Here is a 23,349-nt window from a genome sequence, read left to right as displayed (position 1 = left end):
AGAGTATGGGAAGTCTCTGGGACAGGAATCTATCCCACCAGCATGTCCTGTTTATTGTGATGACAAGGTTGAGGTCCCTAGAGTGTGTAGCTTTGAGGGATTGGGATTTCATTAGGTGCAACATGTCCAATATCTCTGGGATTGACATAGCTTTATATGTTAGGCAGAGATCTCCTCTGAGTAGGCGATATGCTACGGAGTAAAGCTGGAGTTTATTGAGATGGTCAGTGTAGGGCATATGTTTGAGGCTAGTAATCCTCTTTGTGAGGTACTCCTGTGGCCTTTCCAGCTGCTGCAGATGTCTTGTGAGGTACATTCCAAAAGGGGTGTTGTACTCTATAATGGGTCTAATGAGTGTCGAGTAGAGGGGGAACAATGACCTCTCTTTTCCTGGATGAGAACCCTTTTGTGATGAGGTGTGCCATGTAGAAGGATTTCCGGACTACTGTGGTGATGTGATTATCAAAGGAGAGACTACTGTCCACCTGGGTCCCAAGGTCTCATCACACATTCGGCATTAAGTAGACTGCCACCTATGTAGTAGTTCATGGGTACAGAGTTTTTACCAAACGGGATGACAATGCACTTTTTGGCACTGAGCTTGAGGCCATGGCTCTGACACCAGGCATTTATCTCAGTGAGGCCCTTCTGTAGGATGTCCACATCATTTGGGGACTCGACTATGGCTCCTAGTTTGCAGTCATCTGCAAACTCCGTTTGCCAAAGGCCTTCTGTGTTAGCCTGTACTTCAGAGAAGTAGATACCAAACAGGAGAGGTCCCAGGACTAAACCCTGTGGTACTACACTTGTCACTGGTTTGAAGTCAGATTTGGAATTTGCAGCTTTTACAGTGTGGGTTCTGTCAGTGAGCCAGTTGGCAACCAGTCTTGTGACGTAAGGATTTATACCTAGTTTAGTGAGTTTATAATTCCAGGATGGGGGATGGTGTTGAAAACCTTGGTGAGGTCAAGATTGGCTGTGTGAACCACCTTACCCCTGTCTACAGCTTTGGTGACTGCCTCAAATAAGTCAATCAGGTTCAGGAGGCATGATCGGCCTTTCACAAACCCGAACTGGATGGGGTCCAGATTATGCAGGTTTCCAATGTCTTTGTTTATGAGTTTCATGCTGATAATGTTCCATGCCCTTACAGACCAGGCTTGTCAGGCTAATAGGGAGATAGTTCTCTGGATCAGTGGTGGCTCCCCCTTTGTTGAGTGGGATAACTTTTGCTGTGCACCATTCAGTGGGCACAAAGCCTGATGTGAGGCTATGATTGAACATGGTGCTTAGGTGGGGAGCCAGTTCGTTCTGTAGTTCATGTGAAACGCAGCCTGAGATGTCCACTTTTACCTGCGTAATTGTGATTACAGGGACTCTGCATTCTTCCAGTATAGATATGGGCCCTTTAGGGGGTGAGAGGGGGGGATGTTGGCAATATCAGTTGGTTCTGTAATTTTCGTGCCGTTGTGCTGTAACTCAGAGCAGATCTGGGTGTTGCCATTGAGGTTCCTGACATAGCTATAGAATGCTTTGTGGCTGTCCTTAGAATGAGTGGTGATTTTGTTTTCATAGTTAGCTTTGGAGGATTTTTTAAGTGATCTTAGCTTCCTACTGAGGCTGACCAGGGAGGTCCTCCACTCATGGGATTTTACTCTCTTTTGCAACAGTTTCTTCCTTCTGTTGTACAGTTTGTTTATGGCAGGGGACCACCAGATTGGCTTCCTTTTTTTGGAGGCTAGCGTCTTGGTTCTGTTCAGGAAAGCATGATCCATGCACTCGTGTAAGTGCTTATAGAGTGCATTTGTGTAGCATTCAACAGTCATAACTGTATTGTCCATCTGCAAGGGTGTCATGAAGTTCGCCAGTTCTGTCTTAAGCATGAAGTTGGCTTTGGAGATATTTTTTTACCATGGTTTCCTTAATGAGGGGTGGGGGTGGGATGTGGATAGCTAGGGTGATTAGCTTATGGTCGGATCTGACCACTGAGGAGTTAACTTCAGGTGTGGAACACCAGTCACTCATGTTGGTAATGACTAAGTCTAGGATGTTGTTGCCCCTGGTGGGGGTCTGGATATGTAGATCCAGGGGAATTGAAATTTATGAATTCCAGAATGCGTTGAGCGAAGCAGTTGGTACAATAGTAGTCCCAGTTAATGGTGGGGTAGTTGAAATCGCCCATTATTAGGGTGTTTGGTTGAACCCTAATATTTTCCTGTATATCAAGAAAAGAGGAGTGGGAATCCTGCGGCATGGTGGGGGATCTGTAGCAAGCTACAATTTGGATTGCAGTTTTGCCCGGAGTTAGCTGTACTTGGATAACCTCGGATACATTATGCTGAGCAACTAGCCTGGCGGTGTGGATATCCTTAATAAATATGGACACAACTCCCCCTTTGGTGTTCTGGTCCAGGTTAGATGGCCGAAAAGTGTGGTATGAGTTATAGCCTGGTAGTGCAGGGGTGCACTCTGGAGCCTTGAACCAGGTCTCCGTCACTACACAGATATCGATGTTCTCCATTTTAAGGAGTACCTCGAGGGAGTGCATTTTGAGATTTAGACTTCTAGCATTGAGTAGCATTACCCTCAGTTTTTGCTTGCCTGTTCCTGTGGTGAATTTGTCATTTGAACCTTGCCTAAAAAAGGCACTATAAGGGTGGCAAGTGCCTTAGCCAGTATCTGGAATCCCAGGGGTGACAGGTGCAGGCCATCTCTGGCAAAGCATCGTGGTCTGTCGACCAAGTCGTCCCAGGCAGACAGATACTGGATCCCCTTAGAATGACACCAGAAGCTTAGCTAATTGTTGAAGTCAATCATTTTGTCCTTGTACTGCGGTATCATATTCTGGGCAATGGCAGGATGCTACTCAGGGCTAGGGTCATACCTGCCTGGGCTACAAGATCAGAGAGCTCTTCCATGTCTCTCTTCATGTAGTCCAGGGAGGTACGTCTCAGGTCGTTCACACCATCATGGACAATGACAGTCATATTTGTACTTGTTGTGGAGTGACCTGAGTGCAGAGAACAACTTGTTCACTTTTCACAGTTTCAAACTTTAATTTTCATTGAATTTCTTGATAGTGTACACTTAAATATTAGTTATACTGTTTCTTGTACATTTCACGTAGCAAAAAGTGTTCGAGCCATGGTTAACTGATGAAAGTGTGCATACGCTTTACTGTTCACCTACCAATTTAACACAGTTAACAAAATTCCAGTCTTTCATACCCACTAATACTTGTAAAGCCACATTTCACTTGTCTGTTCCTCTATCTAATGGGATTGATGCTTTATAGTCTCCAATTTAGTCATTAATTTCACAAAGTTGCTGGTCTTCTTCCTGATGCTCTCCATCTCCTATCGCCAGTCTCTGGTTTAAGTCCAAGGTATTCCTGATTCTTCTAGTCAAATTCAGTTCTTTTCTATGACACTGGTATTTTCCTTTGGATCAATGGAATGCGTTTCATTGGCAAAGTCCCTCTATAGGTTTTATTATTATCAGAAAAATGAGAAGTAGATTCCCCTTCTGTTTGCTGGCTCATCCTTTGTTTGCTAAACTTTATTTCCCCCTTAGTCTGGTCCTACGTAACAAAACTCGCTGTGATTTTCCAGGAAAAAATATCCTGAAGAAAGATGGCTATAGCAGCTTGAATTTCACACCTGCCTATCAACATTCTCTGATTGTTGGGGTAAACTTGTCTCTTTTTACCTGATGGACAGTGAACAATCGTTTTCCACAAACATTCTGCTGCCCCCAGTTTTTAATCCTTTTCTCTTGTGCTACAGTTCTGTCTTGCTACTAGTGTGATTGCATCTTTTCTAATATAGGTCTCAGCTGCTTTGTCATGGCCAAATTTAGTGCGTACACATAATATGCCCTCTCAGTTGACCAGCCTTGCTGTGGAACACCAGTTGAGTTTCTTGCCTGTACTTTCATAAAATGAATGCAGTCCATTCCTTGTAGATTCTCTGCTATACAAAAAAAAAATCTGCTGTTTTCTATATGTGCTTTCTTTTGTACCTACTTTTTTTTTTTTTTGATACAACTTTTTTTTTTTTAAAAGCCTCATGTTCAGCAAGTCTTTGCTTCATTTCGATCTCTGATTTCTTCATTTTTATCTATATATCTGAAATTGCTGTTTAATGCTGATGTTCTTCGTGTTTCACTGTTGCAGTCATTACATTTGGGTTATCTGCCTGCAGGTAGCTCTCAGCCGCCTGAATACCAGAGTCTTGGATCCCTGCATCGGATGCCATCTCCTCTTCCATGACGTCAGGTCATTAGGGGTATAAAACATGCAGCCAACACCATTACATCAGTCTTTCTTGCTGCATGGTGCCCAAAACAGAAGCAGTTCAAGTGCCAGTCAGCCGACTCCTTAAATTTTCGTTTTCGAGTTTCAGAACCGAAGTCTTCAAAAAAGGTAAGTACCCCATTAGGGATCCTTTTTCTTGCTCTTAAACCGATGTCAGTAAAAGTTAACAATTGTCTTACCTGTGGAAAGCAAATACCTCATAAAGATTTTCATTCGTACTGCATTCCTTGCTTAGGCCCAGACCACGACGTCCCTTGCTGTTGGTTTTGTGCTTTTATTCAACCCCCGAACTATTTGTTGTCGGTCTATTTTTGCAGCAAATTATTTTGGTGCTTGGAAAGGAATGTCGTCGGTAAGCCATCCGACTACAGATATTCCGAAAAAACATAAAGACAGAGACAGACCGCATAGTTCCAAAACTGCCAACGATGCTTTTGCTAAGCTAGTCACCAGTTCGCCGGTACTCAGTGAGGCACTTTCGCAGCCCCTGATACCCGCTACTTCAGATTCGCAAGCCTCTGCTAAGATCCATTCGGAGTCCAGTATGCCACGAGATGCTTCTTCGACTATGGAACCTGCAGATGTCTCTACCGTGGATGGGTTCGGAGCCGCTGTGCATGCACCGGCTTCTGAGGGTGTATTCAGTCCTATAGACTTGCATTTCAAACCGACGCCATCTTCTTCTTCAAGGCCTAAAACTCAACCCACGTCTAGAAAACTGACGTCCAAACTGCATGGTCAGCCCCGTATGCCTAAAAAACAAATGGTAAGAATGGCTGAAGACCTTATTACTTTAATTAGGGGAAGCCAGCCTTCCCCCTCTAAGAGACCTAGAACTGATTTTCCTTCTGATTCTTCTGATCAGGATTCTGAAATTTCTGTTTCTTCTGATTACCAGGATTTGCCCTTATCTACCTATGAGGATTCTGATGCAGAGGATTCCATTCCCTCTGCTTCCCCTCCAGAAGATTTTTCTTTTGGTGAAACCTTGCACACTCTTAGGGAGCATTTCCGCTGGGAAAGCCAGGATTACTCGACTCCAAAAAGAGGCTTAGGGAAATCTTACTCCTCCCTCAACACAGGCCTTTAGCTATCCCTCCTGTTCTGGACATTGTAGATGATGCCTTCTTGGAATCCAGCCTGGACCCAGACACTTTACCTCCAGCTCCCAGAAAACCTGACAGGTACCTGACTCTCACAGGGCCTTCTTCAAGAATCCTACTGTGGACCCAGGGACCATTTCCCAAGAACCTAAAGGAATTAAGGCTACTACTGCCAAAAACCCTACCCCCTCTGATAGAGATTCCACGGCCTTGGACAGATGGGGTAAGAAGGTATACACTTCTGCTACTTTGGCCATTAGGGCCTTAAACTGCCAGTTTCATATGTTAAAGTATCAGCAGCATATTGTGGGACGACTTGAACAGAAAATGATGTTGATTCCTGACTGTGCTGAACATAAAGAATTACAGGATTTAATGCATTCTGCTGAACAAGTTGGTAAACATACTTTGTAATGTGGATTTGACTCTGTAGAAGCATCTTGCAGGGCTGCTGTCACTGGGTCTATACTTAGAAAGGCATGCTTGGCTTAGGGAGCAAAACTTGCCAAATCATGTTAAAGCTAAATTACTGGATACTCTCTTAAACCAAGACCGCCTGTTTGGCAACAAAGCAGAAGAAGTCCTTAAAAAGATGGAGGAAAAGGCTAAATCTATGCAAACGGTTAAAGATTTCATGCAAGTACAGCCTCCCAGATTTAGTAGGCATTGGCCTTCTAAGAATCTGTCCTTTCCAGGCCTTCCCAGTCCAAACCCAGGAACAACAGACCACCTAGGCTACAGTCTCAAGGCACACACAGGCCCAAGCAGTGGGGGGGCACCCACTTCCAAAGCTGGAAGTAGTAAGACACCCCCCTATGGAAAAATGTCACAATGACTTAACCTTAACTCATTCACTCCAGAGCAGCTCAGGAAAAGCTGCCTGCTGAATTCCACCATAGGAACAACAGAGCAGCCTGAGCTCATTTTTAGAAAATCCATTTGTAATGCTATACAGAAAACAAATGTTCATAACTCTCTAACTATAAGAGCTACACTAAAAATGTAAACGCAAAAGTTGTACAGCAGACACTGACCTTTCCAACAGTGTAAATGTTGATAGTGCATATCAAAGTCATTATTAAATATTTGGCAAGGAATGCTGATATTGTGCAAATTTTTTACCTTTTTGGAAAAGCAAAGCACAATATCTTGGTCTATGTACCATGTAGACCCATACAATTTGAATTTAATTTGTTAGTATGAATGTCAGCTTTAAAATGATACCTTAACCATTACTGTGTGACGCTCCTTTCATGAGATATTCACAGAAATATGATTAATATATTATTTCTCATAATTGATAAATAAACAAAGCATAATATCTCATCACCTGTAACAGACAGAACTGACATATCAGTGTAGAAGTTGTGCATCTGAATGTCAGCTTCAAAATGATGCATCATTTGTGCGATTACCATGCTCCCTTGCAAAGATATGGGCATAATAATGAGAAGTATTGTAAATGTGTAATTTTCATATTCGTACAAGACTAAACAAACTGTGATCTTTGTATGTGTGTACAGTGCCTAGACACAATTCTTTTACCATGTTGTAAGGAGTAACACTGTCTTCAAAATGAGGTATTACTTCATACAATGAGATGCTCCCTTGCAAAGTTATTTACCAAAATATGAAAAAATCATAATTTCCATAACCGTAAGTCCCAAACAAACTTTGATATCTGCCTATGAGTGCAACATACAGGCACCATTCTTTTACCATGTTAGAACTATAAATAATCTTTTCAAAATGAGGTATTACTTAGCACATTCAGATGCTCCCTTGCAAAGTTATTTACCAAAATATGAAAAAAAAATCATAATTTCCATAACCCAAGTCCCAAACAAACTTTGATATCTGTACATGTGTATAACATAGAGGCAAAGTTCTTTTACCATGTTGGAGCTACGAAGACTGTCTTCAAAATGAGGTATTACTAAGCACATTCAGATGCTCCCTTGCAAAGTTATTTACCAAAATATGAAAAAAATCATAACTTCCATAACCTAAGTCCGAAAAAACTTTGATATCTGCCTATGAGTACAACATACAGGCACCATTCATTTACCATGTTAGAACTATAAATAATCTTTTCAAAATTAGGTATTACTTAGCACATTCAGATGCTCCCTTGCAAAGTTACTTACCAAATTATGAAAAAAATCAATTTCCATAACCATAAGTCCAAAACAAACCTGAAGCGAGGGAGACTGAATGGAGAGCAGACCAAGACTGACCCAGGAAAGCAGCCCAGTGATATAATGTTCAATTGCAGTAGTTCACAAACAATATGAAGCATATAACCACAATGGGGACTTTACTGTCTATCAAACAAATTGTAAAAATGACAGAAAGAACATGGTGGGGGTGGTGGCTTGAAATGACTGCACATAGACAAAAACCCAAATATGGCTTGGCATTCATCAATGTGATAACGACTTCTACTTATGTGAATAACAGTGACAGCTGCTGAGAGTTTTACCTGAAAAGTGGTAATGAGTCAGTGTTGTACTGTAACTGCACTTATTGTTAATGTGATAATTACCTGCATGTCATTGATGCACAGTTCTGCATGCTCAGACATAGGTGATAATTACTGCACCTAACCTGCTGAGTATGCATTCATTATATTACCTGGTGCAGGTGTGACAGACTCATTACCATTTGTTAGGAGAAGACCAGGAGTAATTCAGTAAAAATAGTATAGCACTTACATATTACTGAGCAATTCCTCCTACCTAAATTTTACACAGCAGTGACAGAGCCAGGAATATTGCCCAAAATATATGGTAGCTCTATGCTGGTACTAGTCTGCCAGTCATAACACCTAAAATCAGCAATAAAATACATCTCACTAAGCCTCTTATCCCACCCAAATATATTTTGACTACATGCTCAATACTGTAATGTTGTAGCATACTGTTGTGTCTGTAAATGCACAAATACAAAAAAATCAGAAATATTGCCCTACATACTGAGTTGATAAATGCTAGAACTACTGCAAAACAGCAATAAAATGTATATAATATTTATATCCTTGAGCCCTTCCTGTCACCTAAACTATACACATCTTGCTGATTATATTAGATTACATTCCCTGTAAGCAATAAATCAAACTTATGAACCAGTAATGACAAAACTATCCATTTCAGAACATCTCAGCCATAAAAGGCCACTCTGACATCTGTCATTATAATTCACCAGTATCCGTCACCAACCACAATCTTTTTCGAAACAGTCACCAAAGCCATTGATGAGGGAAAGGCAGTCCATACAGCCTACCTCGATCTGGCTAAAACCTTCGATACAATACCCCACTCGGGTATCATTGAAAAACTCATCAGCTTAAATGTTAACCCATACATCACAAGATGGGTTGCAAACTGGCTGAGTGACAGAACCCACAGGGTCAGAGTTGCTGGCGCCATGTCAGACTCGAAGCCTGTCACAAGTGGTGTCCCACAGGGCTCAGTCCTGGGCCCACTCTTGTTTGGCATCTACTTTTCTGAAGTACAAGCAAACACAGGAGGGTTATGGCTGACAAAGTTTGCAGATGACTGCAAACTGGGCGCCATAGTAGAAAACACATCTGACACAGATATCCTTCAGAAGGGTCTCACAGAAACAGATAACTGGTGCCAGAGCCACGGACTAAAGTTAAATGCCAAAAAATGCATAGTCATACCCTTCGGAAAAACAAGGTTACCCCTAGCTACCAAATAGGTGGCAATCCACTGACCACAGAAGAAGTTATCAGGGACCTGGGGACCCAGGTTGATAGTAGTCTGTCATTCGACACCCATGTAGCTAAAGTAGTTAGGAAGACCTTCTACATTGCCCACCTTATCATGAAGGGATTCTCATCTAGATCAAGGGAGGTCATAGTCTCCCTTTACTCATCACTCATCAGACCAATGATTGAGTACAATGCCCCATTCGGAATGTATCTGACCCGACACTTGCAGCAGCTGGAGAGGCCACAAATCTTCCTCATCAAAAGGATAATGGGTCTCAAAAATCTGTCTTATGCTGCCCGACTGAAAGAACTCCAGCTCTATTCAGTCGCACGCTGCTCAGAGGTGACCTTTGCCTAACATACAAGGCCATGTCAGATTTGATGAATATGCTTCACCTCAAAAAATCTAGATCCATCAGAGCCACAAGGGCGGGAGACTTAAACCTCGACACGGCTATTAATAGGACGTGCAGGAGGGATAGATTCATCACCCAAAGACTCCCTATGCTGTGGAACAAAATCCCGGTACATGTGAGGCAGAGCACCTCGCTGGCCTTGTTCAAGAGAAATCTTGACCAATGGATGGGAGATCGCAGATATACCCCAGGGATTACCTCAGTGTCACTGCTCGACAGAGGCACAGCAAAATAATGGGGATAGTTCCCCATACTAAAGGGGTGGCGTAAGCCACAAAACGATGGGCTAGGCTTGTAAATGCCCTCGGGCAGATAGCCTAGTATGAACCTATGAAGAAATAAAAATCATCTCATTGGAACATGGCTCATACCATTTGAGAAACACATTTATTTTATTTATTTGTTTTATTTTACATTTGTTGACTGGGCTAGTCTATCTGGATATATGTCCATTTTCAGTAGAGGCCCGTGGAGAAAAGCTCCAATGAGTATTACATGGAAGGTGTTACAAGAGAAGTAATAAAAAATATAAAACTAACAGTAAACAACTAGTATGTGTGTGTATATATATATATATATATATATATATATATATATATATATATATATATATATATATATATATTTCTTTTTTCAGGAAATTGCAAATTACAATCTTAGAACCAAAAAATACATAAACTACAACCTACGTGATGAGCTTCACAATAATCATTACAATACAAAAAATCAAAACATAAATTTTATAAGAGGAATGCTGAAGTATAATGAGAGGTAAAGAAAAGCTGAAAGGGGTGTAGAGAGAAAAAATAGGGAAGAAGAAAAGTAAAGAAAAAAGGAAAACAGAGTAAGTCTAGTTATTTTTCCAACAGAGTTTGAGAGCAGGCAGTCGCCTGCAGAGTTATTAGGATGTAGCCATTTTATTGAGGTACTGTGTAGATGGGTCTAAAAAGTGGGGAGAGGTCTGGGATCAGATATCTAAGGGTTGATTATACCATATTTTACACCAAAGTTGGAGTACAGGCAGTGCCCTGTTGAGTTATAGGGTGTAGTAGGGGAAAAAAGGATCAGCAGCTGCCTCCCACATTCATGTCCGCAAGTAATAACACCTAAACTCAGCAATAAAATACATCTCACCAAGCCTCTTATCCCACCCAAAGCCATTAACCAAGCCTCTTATCCCACCCAAAAACCATTAACCAAGCCTCTTATCCCACCCAAAGCCATTAACCAAGCCTCTTATCCCACCCAAAGCCATTAACCAAGCCTCTTATCCCACCCAAAGCCATTAACCAAGCCTCTTATCCCACCCAAAGCCATTAACCAAGCCTCTTATCCCACCCAAAACCATTAACCAAGCCTCTTATTCCACACAAAACCATTAACCAAGCCTCTTATCCCACCTAAAACCATTAACCAAGCCTCTTATCCCACCCAAAACCATTACATGAACTTGGGATGAATAGGCTGCAGTCAGGTATTTATGATTCTGTGCCACTGATACAGCTGCATGCAGTTACCTTTGACCAGTACTGTGCTGTTAGAATTGTTTTACAGTCACGGTCATCTATCTCTTCAACATTATGTTTATTTGCTTCCACTTGGAAAGGTTTCAGAAATATTCAACTAAAGACATGCCCATGATGCCACACAACCAGAAATCTTAAACCAAACATTTTTTTCACGTGGTCTAACAGTTACTTTTCACAAAAGTATGCACACTGTCAAAGTGCAGGGAGACCATCCACATTTCTAAGAGAATTATCCCAGTGAAAAATATTTCAGACTCCAGTGCACTTTTAGAACTGCCACAATCCTTTTACACATTCCCGAAATACCACCTAGAAGCTCTTCTCCATGTAGCACATTCATCTTTTTTTTTTCCCCAGTGTTTCCTAACACGTACTGTAGAATAACAGGTGTGTTGTACCTTTAAGAATTTCCAAGATCTGTGTGTGCATATAAATACCAAGCATGTGTTAGCTTCAATGCCATATAATAGCAACACTTTAAGGCAAAACTCTTGCCAACTTCATCCAAAAACGAAGCAGTGATGGTACTCTACTGCCCTTCAGGCTGGAAGCTCATACTTATACACAAATACAAGAGGTAAAAGATCAAAACAGATCATTTCATCCAAAACAGGAAAGAATACTTCTTACTTCAATACTGCCACTTTAAAGTTGCACCAGCTGTCTACAATGGCTAACTCACTAAACACTGAGAAAAATGCAGATTATGTTTATCTATATCCAGTATGTTAGGAGAACGAGGAAAAAAAAAAGTTTTCACAGTACTCAAAGTGCATTCAAATAGTCATTCAAGCAAAAAAGAAAATCCCTTGGACAGGCGAACCTGCCAAGCCAAACTGAAGAAAACTGGGCAGAGAGAACTGGATAGACAAATACAGTCAATAAAAGTGACTTAGGATTCCCATTTGACACCAGCAAAGAAAAGTGAGCACAGGCAGATTTAATTCTAAGGCCATAAAACACACACAACCTACAAATATTCATACACTTTTGATTTGATTCACAATACCATAGCTATCAAATTCATATTTATATACACAATAAAAATCAAAATAGGGCAACACAAAAATTATTTTTGAAGCCCCAAGTTTAAACATGTATGCTTTCCAAGATACTCTAAAAGAAAACACTCTTAGTGACACATTTATAAAAAAAATGCTGTACAGAGTATAAATCAATCTTCAGGCTGAATATGTTAAGAGACATGCACCCTACATGTGTCTGCGTTCATCACAGTCACTATCCCAAACCCACACAAATAAAACAGCCATTACTTTAAGCTATTACTGTTAACTGTAAGTAGCCTGTTTGTCCTGGAGGTATTTCCAAACATGCATATCACTGCAGATCACTCAATTATATCCTTAATATATTAATATTTACTCCTCATAATATGGTTGTTGCTGAATGCATAACTGCATTACAAGTAAATGAAAGCAGCAGCCATTATAACGCAGCGTTGTTGTGCAGTAAATATTTCTTAGACACATCTCTCCTTATCGTTAAACAATGTGTTGAAACCTAAGAGAATGTATATATATGTTGCTCTTTGTAATTTAATAAATGTTAACTCCAGTTACTTATACTGGATATAGACCTGATTATAAATAAAGGCATAAAACGCTAGGTGTTGCAAGCGTGAGGCGTGTCTATAGGCATGCCTCGTATCAACTAATTTCTTGAAGGCTCAAGTGTTATGCAGCTAAAATACTACATGTTTACAACCTAATATAAATTGCAACCATAAAAGATAAATCCTATTACAATAGGTAAACAATAAAAATGTATGCTTAATCTGGTCATATCTACAAGACGTGAACGCTGTTATAGATACCATAGGTAGCAATATGCAATCAAAAATTAATCTAATGTATAAATATAAATCATATATGTGAGAGGCATGAATCTAACGTAATAACTCACGAATACGAGCATACATGCCTACTATAGGAAACGCAACTGTGTATATATAAGCCATGCAGGCATATTGATTCAAATGTATATAAACCTAAATGTATAGCAAAATGGAACCACAAATAATATCTTATAGACTTCAAAACTAATAATATAGTCCTATACAATTATGTAGGACTTGATATAGAAAAAAAACATTATCTACTGCAAGAAAGTATAATACCGTAAACCACTTTTAATGGAGTCTCATAAGTTATATGTAAATGAAAACTTAAAGATATATCGACATTTAAACTATATAGCTTTACACCACTACAATCTTTATTTACTCAAATCGCTAGACTTATAACATTAATAACAGATAAAAGACCATGGGAATGACTTCTGATTATTTAGGGGAAAAAATGTAAAGAGCAGCAGTTTACATAACCGCACATTTGAATATAATTGCATAATCTCTTTTTTCTCTTTATTATCAGGGAATAAAAATCTATAATACACATGATAAACCCCCAACGAACGCTCGCACTGGCGCTGCTTATTACAGCATAACGAGAGTCAGTTATAACTAATAAAAATCTATAACACACACGATAAACCCCAAACGAACGCTTGCACCGGCGCTGCTTATTACAGCATAACGAGAGTCAGTTATAACTAATAAAAATCTATAACACACACGATAAACCCCAAACGAACGCTCGCACCGGCGCTGCTTATTACAGCATAACGAGAGTCAGTTATAACTAATAAAAATCTATAATACACATGATAAACCCCAAACGAACGCTCGCACCGGCGCTGCTTAATGCAGCATAATGGGAGTCAGTTATAACTAATAAAAATCAATTGGCTAGAACCCAGGTGTCCACTAAATAAACGCAGTTGAAACTAACAAGCCAAAAGTCCTACAATAACGTAGCAACAGCCTGCAGTCCATTTTTTCTGCCACGAACATTAACAAGAAAGCAATAAATCACATCACCCTAAACAGACTTGACTTAAACTTTTTTTACAGCTATTACAGGGCTCAATTCTCTACAATGAGCACTTACCTTGATGTACGGAAGATCTCTCTTGCAGTTGTACAGCATTTACCTTTCAAGATTTCCATTCAAAAGACCTACACATTTATGTACAAGACTTCTGTAACAACGAGGCCCTAGGAATGTAACAGTAATTTTGGACAGAGCAACTTTCAGCTTTCATATGTGCTGTTACTGGTGGGGGTGTGACGCAAGTGGTAGCTTGGATTACAAGAATCCGATTGGCTGCCACCACTTGATTTATCAAAACCTTTTAAACAGGATTTTCTAAAATATTTTTAATGCGAACTTAATGTAAAAACATGCTGAATAGTAACTATATAAGGTAATTTACACATTCAGTTACCATTTCAGCGTGTTTTACATTAGGTTCAGCTACAAATCTGGATGCCAGTTTCTTACGTTTGTGGAAGGCACTCGGGGGTAACAGCTTCAAATTACTGTCTTCTCATGGCGCGCTCGGTGTTAAGCATAGAGGCGCCATGAGAAGGTACTCGGGGTTAATGAGTTAACCCTTCCAAGCCCTGCTCAACTGCCTGCTCCCTTAGGGGGAAAGATTGCCCTGCATGCAAAAAACTGGGAACTCATTACCCAGGACAAATGGGTTTTAAATTGTCTTCCAAGGATACAGATTCCACTTCCACACCTTACCAACCCCAAACGGTTGGCCAGACCTACCCTCAAATCAGTGGGCAGAGGCTCAACAGCAGGTTCTCTCTCTTCTAAGTATCAGGGCTATTCAACCTGTCCCAGCAGAAGAAAGGTGACAAGGATTTTACTCCGGACGCTTCCTGGTACCCAGAAAAGACAGCTCCTGGCATCCTCTCCTGGACATCTCTATTCTAAACACCTTTTTGGTAATCCCAAAATTCAAAATGCTAACACTTCAACATCTGCTTCCTCTGCTAGGCAAAGATGCCTGGTTGGCAACCTTAGAATTAAAGGAAGCCTACCAGCACATTCTAATAAGGGAATCTTGCAGGAAATACCTACACTTCAGAGCAGGCTCCATGCACTATCAGTTCTCTGCACTTCCCTTTGGCTTATCTACTACGCCCAGGGTATTCACAATGTGTCTAGCTCGAGCCATTGCATTTTGCAGGCAGAGAAACATTCAAATATACCCATAACTGGACGATTGTCTAATTCAGGCAGAAAGCCTGGACATGCTATTATAACCTCTGGCATTTGTAATTAAACTTTTAAGCTTGCTGGGGTACACCTTAAACGAAAATAAATCTCATCTAGTATCCTGACAACAAATTGTATTCCTGGGAGCAAGCTTGAACACAACTTCCCATATGGCTTACCTCACGCCAGAGAAACAAGTGTATTTGACAGCTTACTTCAGACTACTGGCCACAAAGACCCAGCTATTTGCAAGGAAAATCTTGCAAACCCTGGTGTTCATGGCCTTTTGCATTCTACTAATTCCATATGCAAGACTGCATATGAGGAAACTACAGTGGTATCTAAAAAGCCTATGGTGTAAACATTCTCAGGACCTGGAGACAATGATTCTTATCATTCCTTGTATAAAGACAGAGTTCCTTTGGTGGGCAGAGGCCTGCCACCTAAACAAGGGGCTCCTTTTCAATCTACCCCCTGCCGCCCAAACCCTGACTACAGATGCATCAGACTATGCATGGGGGGCTCAATTTGTAGGGCGATGCATTCAGGGCAAATGGAACCAGAGTCAGATGCACCTGTGTATCAACCAAAAAAAAATGTTAGCTGTACAGAATTCCCTGACAGCCTTCAAAGACCATATCCTTCCAGGACAATTATTGGTGAAGACAGACAATACCACAGTTATGTGGTACATAAACAAGCAGGGGGGGGGAACCCAGTCGTACCCTCTCTGCAGACTAGCCGTGGCTCTGTGGAACACGGCCCTGAGCTACCAAGTGCACCTACAAGCTCAATTCTTGACAGGCAAGCTAAATTCTCTGGCAGATGACCTAAGCAGAAATCTCATGGACTCATATGAATGGAAACTGGAACCAAGGATATTCAACCTCTTCAGGAAAAATGGGGGACTCCAGAGATAGACCTGTTTGCCTCCCCTCAGAACTGCCAGTTGGACAAATTCTGCACAAGGACTCCCCACAGTCAAGCTTGGAAATCGGATGCTCTGTCCTTTACCTGGGAAAGCCTCTCAGTTTATGCCTTTCCCCCTCTGCCTCTCCTCTCGAAGGTTCTGCTAAAGATCAAATAGGACAAACCAAGGACAATGCTGATTGCACCAGACTGGCCTCGCCAGCACTGGTACCCTCTCTTGCGCAGTATGATACTGCCGGATCCATGGCACCTACCTCAGACACCTTCCCTGCTGTCCCAGCAGGCGGACCAAATTCTGCACCCTCAGCTTCAAACCCTGAACCTTGCAGCCTGTCTAATTCCTTGAGCTCTCCAATAGCATCTTTCAGTAAGCAGGTGCTAGATGTCATTCTGGAAGCAAGGAGACCTAGTACTAGAAAATCCTATGCTGAAAAGTGGAAAAGATACTGTTCCTGATGCCAGACTCCGGGGATGGGCACTATGGTGCCCAGCTTGCCTCGTATCCTTCAGTATTTAACAGAAATGCTCCACAAGGGCCTATCCTTCTTGTCTATCAAAATTCATGCCTCTGCCTTTTCAGAAAATTATAATACTAAACCACCCCTCTTCTCTCACCCACTGTTAAAGCAATCCCTCAGAGGGGCATAAAATTTAAGACCCCCCCCCCCCAGGCGAGCCCCTACTCCAGCCTGGGATCTTAAATTTGTATTGGAAAAGCTCACTCTCCCTGGTTTTGAACCAGCTGCAGCTGCAGAGTTGAAATTCCTTTCTTGGAAAAACGCCTTCCTTCTAGTCATCACTTAAGCTAGAAGAGTGTCTGAATTACAGGCCCTTATGGCAGTGGAGCCCTTCATTATCTTCCATGCAGACAGGGTTTCCCTCAGGACCAATCTTTTCTTTATGCCCAAGGTGATGTCTAGTGTGGCCCTAAATCAGTCCATTCATTTGCCTACTTTTTTCCCAAATCCACAAAACAAAGGAGAGAGAATACTGCACTATTTGGACGTGCACAGACAACTTAGATTTTATTTGGAGAGGACCAAGCCTCTCAGAAATTCTGAACAGCTGCTAGTTGGCTTTGCTGGAGGGGCATAGGGGAAGGCCATTTCAAAGCAAACCATCTCTAAATGGATAGCCCATTGTATTCATTTCTGCTATAAGCACCATGGAAAACCTACACCACAGGGGATTAGATCACATTCCACCAGGGCTACATCTACTTCTACAGCCTTTCTCAGAGGAGTCCCTACCAAGGACATCTTAGAACCTGCTACCTTGAGCTCTGTACATACCTTCACCAAGCATTACCACATGCCTGTTTTTTTTTCTAAATCCAGACCTGGTTTTGCCACTGCAGTTTTGCAGGGCTTAATAACTGGCCCTAATGCTCTCTAACTTCCTCCTCCCTTCCTTAGCTTTTTGAATCAACCCAAATGTAATGACTGCAACAGTAAAACATGAAGAACATACTACAGTTGTGTACACTTACCATAAATGTAGATGTTCGAGTGTATTCACTGTTGCAGTCAGGGTTACCCTCCCTCCAGCCCCCCCTGACTTCTCTGGGCTCTACCTTTCCTTCTTGTTTTGGAGTATTTGAGCTTTCTGGTGTATTTGCTTTTTGTCACAGGTGTAACATAACATAATTGCTTCCCATTATGGGGACACCTGACATCTGGGGCAAGAAAAACTAATGTAATGGCATCGACTGCATGTTTTATACCCCTGACGACCTGATGTCATGGAAGAGGAGACTGCATCCGATGCAGGGATCCAAGACTCTGGTATTCAGGCCAGCTGAGGGCTACCTTCAGGCAGATAACCCAAATGTAAAGACTCCAACAGTGAATACACTCAAACATCTACATTTATGGTAAGTGTACACAACTGTACTTTTTTCCTCCAGTCTTTTGTCATTTGACTTTTTATATTCTTCTAGTGACTCTCTCACTTTAAACTCCTGTTTTCCTCTAAATTACTGGAAGCCATCTCCTGTACTAAAGCTGAATCTTGAACTGTTCTTTGCTGAACAAGTACAGGATTCTTCCTAGCCAGAGCTTTTTATTCTTTGCTGGTTAATATTCCTTTACTTTCTCCAAATTTCCTCTTAGATAACATCTAGGCAGTATAGTTACTGTATTTCTTCATTTTCACACAGTGAGAGCTCTAATCAACTTGTTCGCCAGCAGTCTGCCACCTTGGAAGCCTTTTTACCAGTGCATACAAAACTCCATGTCTACACCTGTGACAATTGGGCAACCAGTGCACTGTCCATCCTTTAATGCATAGTATTTAAGGATGCTACGTCTTCCATTTACACCATGTAATTTTAAGTTTCTATTCCCAAGTCAATGTACTCAGAGTTAGGTTCCATAATATCCGGGTCTTTAACTGTTGTGTGGTATTTCATAGCTGTATGTCATTGTTCCCACACATTACGTTCACATGCCATGTGAGATAAGTATCTGTTGAAATTCCGTGGACTGTAATTGTGATCACTGGAAAAGTGGAACTTGAACTGTGAATATTTTTTTTTAAATCTGAGGTTGTGATGCATCAGTGTCAGACAGTTGGCACGGAGCTTTAAGGGTTACAGCTGTTAATGAGCTGCTTCCTGTAGTTCAGGGTTTGAGTCCCTAATTTTTAATTTGCATGCTGTGGGACTATGAGCGAATGACTTACCTACACAGTGCTCTAAGTCTACTGGGAGACTTGACTAGGCTTCTTAATGGTCTCCTGGACAACATGCTTAGTAACTAAGTATGACCCTAGAAGTATATCTACTTCTCTAAGGTACAGTGATTTCTGAGTTAGTATATTATATATGAGGAGTGGTGTGGTTGTGCAGCCATATAAGGTGCTGGGTTTGCTGTGCAGCCCCCACCTTTAGGGGTGCAGGGGTGACTGCATATCCATGTAGCACTGAGTCTTGAAATGTGGTATGAATCACAATTTAAATTTTTAATTTTGAGACCTGCAGTTTTGGATTTTGTGCTTGTGATAGGGTGCATTTTAGGTAATAGAGTGATACAAGGAAAGTAAATCAAAGCTATTGTAAACTACTACTGTTTAGTTTCCCCTAAAATGCCATTAAAAAAAGATTATGTTGAAGCTAAAGTCAAGAAACTTTCTTATTCAAGTTAAAAAATAAACTGTTGGACTGCAGCTTGGCCAAAAACTGTGGGAGTATAAGGCAGCCCACATCAGTGTTGCAACTCCTGAAATCCCCCCCCCCCAAGTACTTGACTCATCTGTTTTTGATTTGGCCCATTTTTTTGATGGAACAGGAGTCTGGTAATACTAGTCAAGAAACTTACAGTCCATTCTTTCCTGCCTAGGAACCCCATTTGGCAAGAGTTATATGTTAGGAAGCTTGCTGATCAGGAATGTGGCATACTGCCCCCCCCCCCCACCAAGTGAAAACATGATCTTGCCTACCAGTTCCCCCTTGGCTTTATAGTTTGACTGCACTATAGCTCTGTGGGCTCGTATAGCTGTGAACACCACTAGATGTACACCTGTGCTCCCACCAAGTATCACCTGTGGGGCAAACTAGTTGTTTCCTTCCCCCCAGGAAGAAAAAAACCAAGAGTTGCCAATTGCTCGCATCCTCCCCAGACAGCTGTTACAGACAACTGAGCTGCTAATCAAACTGGTGTCACCTACAGCTTTATCCCTCTTCACCATGGAGCTGGCTCAAATCAATAATCCTGACATACTCTTCTGAAGTCTTATAAACATCACTCCGTAGGTTGCTTCCAGCTGTGTACTTTCTCCAGTATTGTTATTGGCTGACTATACATTTCCTTTTCCCAGTTCTCTAATGGATTTTCATTTTTTCTCCAGTTAATATTTGGATTTCTGGCTCTAGTCTGTCTTTTCATTATCATTTTGACTGTAGCAGGGCTTTTTCAGACATTCATTTCCCCCTTCTTGTTTCCCCCCATTCTCCTTTTTAAATTTGTACCTTTTTCGCAGGCTGAGAAAAGGGTAACATGCTACTCAGAAAAGTCCTTGATGATTTTCATGACTTGTGTGTTGCATTAACTTAGAGAAAAGAAAAAGTAGCAGGTACGTTGGGAGGACAACTATGGTAGTGGAAGCTCTGCTTCACCCAGGAAACAGGTGTCATGTTCCTATTGATTCTTTAAGCTGATTTACTACAGAATTCCATTATCTGGATTTTTGAGATTCACAGAGTAGTACCATATGTGCTGAAGCTGTCTTGATTGACGTTTCAGTCAGCACTTGCTACATTATTAGTACAAGATTTGTTTTCATCCATTACTCTGGTCTCATATACTGCTGTAGCAAGAGAATTAGTACGTAGTCCTTAAGGACACCCATTCCAAAGTTCTGTGGAGTTTATTCTTCTACCAAATTTGTATCAGCAAAATCATTGCTGCCTGTTTTCTATCACTGCAAGTTCTGTCCACTGACTTCACAGTGATGTTCTCATCCAGTGTTTCTTAGGAGCTTAGCAGCTCCAACTGTAAAAAATCGGGAAGATCCTTGCCAGTGTCCAACTCAGATTTCCTTAATCAGTGTAAAAGCTCTTTCTTGAGAACGGCTAGAGGCCCAGTGGTACATAACTAGTCAGGAATACAATGAAAGAAGACTGAAGGATTTTCTACTCTTTCAAAGTTAACTTGAATTTGGGAGCTGTGAACAGTGACATCTGATTGTGGTTAGGTTCCACGCATTAGTCAGAAAAAGGTTTAAAAATGTTATTTTTTTTAGAGGATGTCTCACTAGTTTGGAACGCTTTATCTTAATAGAAACTAGTTAAGATAACATCTGCATTTGCCTGTAGAAGACTGAACAGACTTCATATTGGAGATTGGACTGTTTAGTAATTGGATGTTAAGTCATGAATTTGTTTATTTGATTGAAAGGTTTTGCTCTTAACATGGGTAGATGTGGTTTCTGGCACCATCATCAAGACTTTTTTCTACTTCTAGTGTAAAAAGTTTGTATTTGTATTTTATATATTTGCATTTTATTATAAGAACTACAGTTCTTGAGATATGGTAAAATATTCCATGTGGTGAGAAAAATATCTGCATTAACTTTCCCAAAGCCATAACCTCCCCAGGAACGTAATTCTTAAATAGTAATTTGCTGCTTTTTGTTACAACTTATCATAGTATTTTTAACTTCTTTATGCTTTTAATGTTTTTTCAGAACTCTGCCTGCAAAGAATCTAGAAAAGATTGCTGATCAGATGCGTGCTTATAATATCAATGCTCTGCTGGTCATTGGTGGATTTGAGGTACTTTGTGTAGCTACTTATGTAAATGAGAGACCTGTAATCTGAACAGATGTTTTTGTTTTCTTTGTCAAATCCAGACATATAAAATGCCTGTCATCTGTGGGTAGTATGATGGCAGAATTCCTTGCAATTCCATTATATAACACAAGTTCTTCTTTGGTAGTAGTGTCAGGAACAGGTCATACCTAAGATATTTCTTATGAGGAATAGGAAAAAAGTAAGCTAACGGTTAAGAAGAATATGTATCTTGTCTATGTAACGGAATGGATAGATTGGTGGACCAGGTGCTCCATATTTGCTATTAGTTCTTTTTATAATGCTTACGTGTTAGCAGCCATATAGGTTCATAGGAGATTACTAAGCTAATGGTTCAAGAGCCCTTACAGGGCTAGCCAGTTTTACCCAATTTTCTATCCCTAGGGGAAAGGTAACAAGAGTCATCAAGCTGGATTTTGACTATTTTTACAAACCGCCTGTTTGCATAGGGGCCATGTGCACCACCACAGGAGTGAATTTATGATTTCCCCATTAATCGATGTGGATTGCGCTTGAAGATGGTCAGAAAAGGGCTCTGCTTCACGTGAATATGAAGCTTATTAGAGAAGGAGGGGCAATCTCTGGGTTACATATCGGTATCTCCAGCATAATCTCTTCTCGTCAGAGATCAAGTTTAGATCTTTGGACTGGGTAACCTTCACACAGTTAATTTTGGAAATATGCAACATTTTCATCAGGGTTGTGTCAGAGACTCCTTGTAGGTCAGACATAGATTACCCCTCAGTAATCGGTAGGAAACGGAATACACTGATAGGACTTTTAATCTGTCCTCATATGGCATGTTGGCTATACCCTGAATTTCTTTGGTGAGGACTTTTAATCTGTCCTCATATGGCATGTTGGCTATACCCTGAATTTCTTTGGTGAGAAACCTCTGAGGACTCTCCAACTCTTGCAGGTGCATAGTGAGGTACATGCCAAAGGGTACATTGTACTTGATTATTGGTCTGATGAATGCTGAGAACAGTGGTACTATGATATCCTTAGATCTGGATGCCATACCCTTACTTATAAGCTGAGCCACATATAAGGATTTCCTAACCACTATGGACACATGGTGGTTAAAGTTCAGATTACTGTCAATCTGAGTGCCCCGATCTCTCACCACTGGCTCCACTTTTAGGGGGTGCTATCAATGTTGTAATTTGCAAGGGTATTTGATTTCTGAAATGGTATTGTTATGCACTTCTTGAGGCCATAGCTCTGACACCATTAGTCTGTAGGATATCGACATCATTTCGGACATCAGCGATTGTCCTCACCTTGCAGTCATCAGCAAACTTGGTCAACCAAAGGCCATCTATATTTGCCTTGACATCTGAGTAGTTTATTCCAAACAGGAGAGAGGGCTCAGCCCTAATCCCTAAAATTGTCTACAGACTGATATTTGCATGAACACACACTCAAGTTGACTGCTGCTTGATTAGAACCCCTACCTATCTAGTTACACAGGCTGCAAAACACAGTAATTAATAGTAGCACCACCGCAGAAGCTGATATTTAAAGACAATATATCCTCATTATTTCCTTTTGTCAGTCACCACTGGTTTCCCTTCAGGTGATCAAGGAGCAGTTGATTCTGTTTTTGTATTCTGAGGTTTTTGAATAAGAAAGTCGCTGTTTGTCCCAGCCTGAAGTAAGTGCTCCTGGAGTAATATTGGATTCCACGAAGGTTGATCCTAGAAGGGACGGTATTCTTAGTATGGCAGCAATACTGGGAGATGATACAGAAGGAAATTTTAGTTGGGTAGTTTTTTTGGCGGTATGTCAACAATCTTTCTTATGGTACAGGGAGGTAATACTTCAGGCTTTAAGAATCTGCAGTGGTATTACAGGAGTAATGGGTATCAAACCAAGTCTCTGTTTCTCACTCTGATCAGCAGACTCCTTGGCAGATTGA

At 41.0% G+C, this 23,349-nt stretch overlaps 1 protein-coding gene across 8 annotated transcripts in view; it reads left to right on the top strand.

Moving 5' to 3' along the window:
• Positions 1 to 23,349, top strand: part of LOC122796266 (phosphofructokinase, platelet) — a 987,903-nt gene that overhangs the window by 697,242 nt on the left and 267,312 nt on the right. For all 8 annotated transcript variants that reach the window (XM_044064600.1, XM_044064606.1, XM_044064604.1 and 5 more), the window contains one exon: positions 21,305 to 21,392. In XM_044064600.1, the coding sequence (XP_043920535.1) occupies positions 21,305 to 21,392 (88 nt within the window). The remainder of the gene's footprint in view (positions 1 to 21,304; positions 21,393 to 23,349) is intronic.

The sequence above is a fragment of the Protopterus annectens genome, chromosome 3.part0 (genome assembly GCF_019279795.1).
Source record: "Protopterus annectens isolate FY-2018-M chromosome 3.part0, PAN1.0, whole genome shotgun sequence".
Classification (NCBI taxonomy): domain Eukaryota; kingdom Metazoa; phylum Chordata; order Ceratodontiformes; family Protopteridae; genus Protopterus; species Protopterus annectens.
The sequence above is the reverse complement of the archived record's forward strand: the minus strand, read 5'-3'. Positions and strand labels throughout refer to the sequence as shown.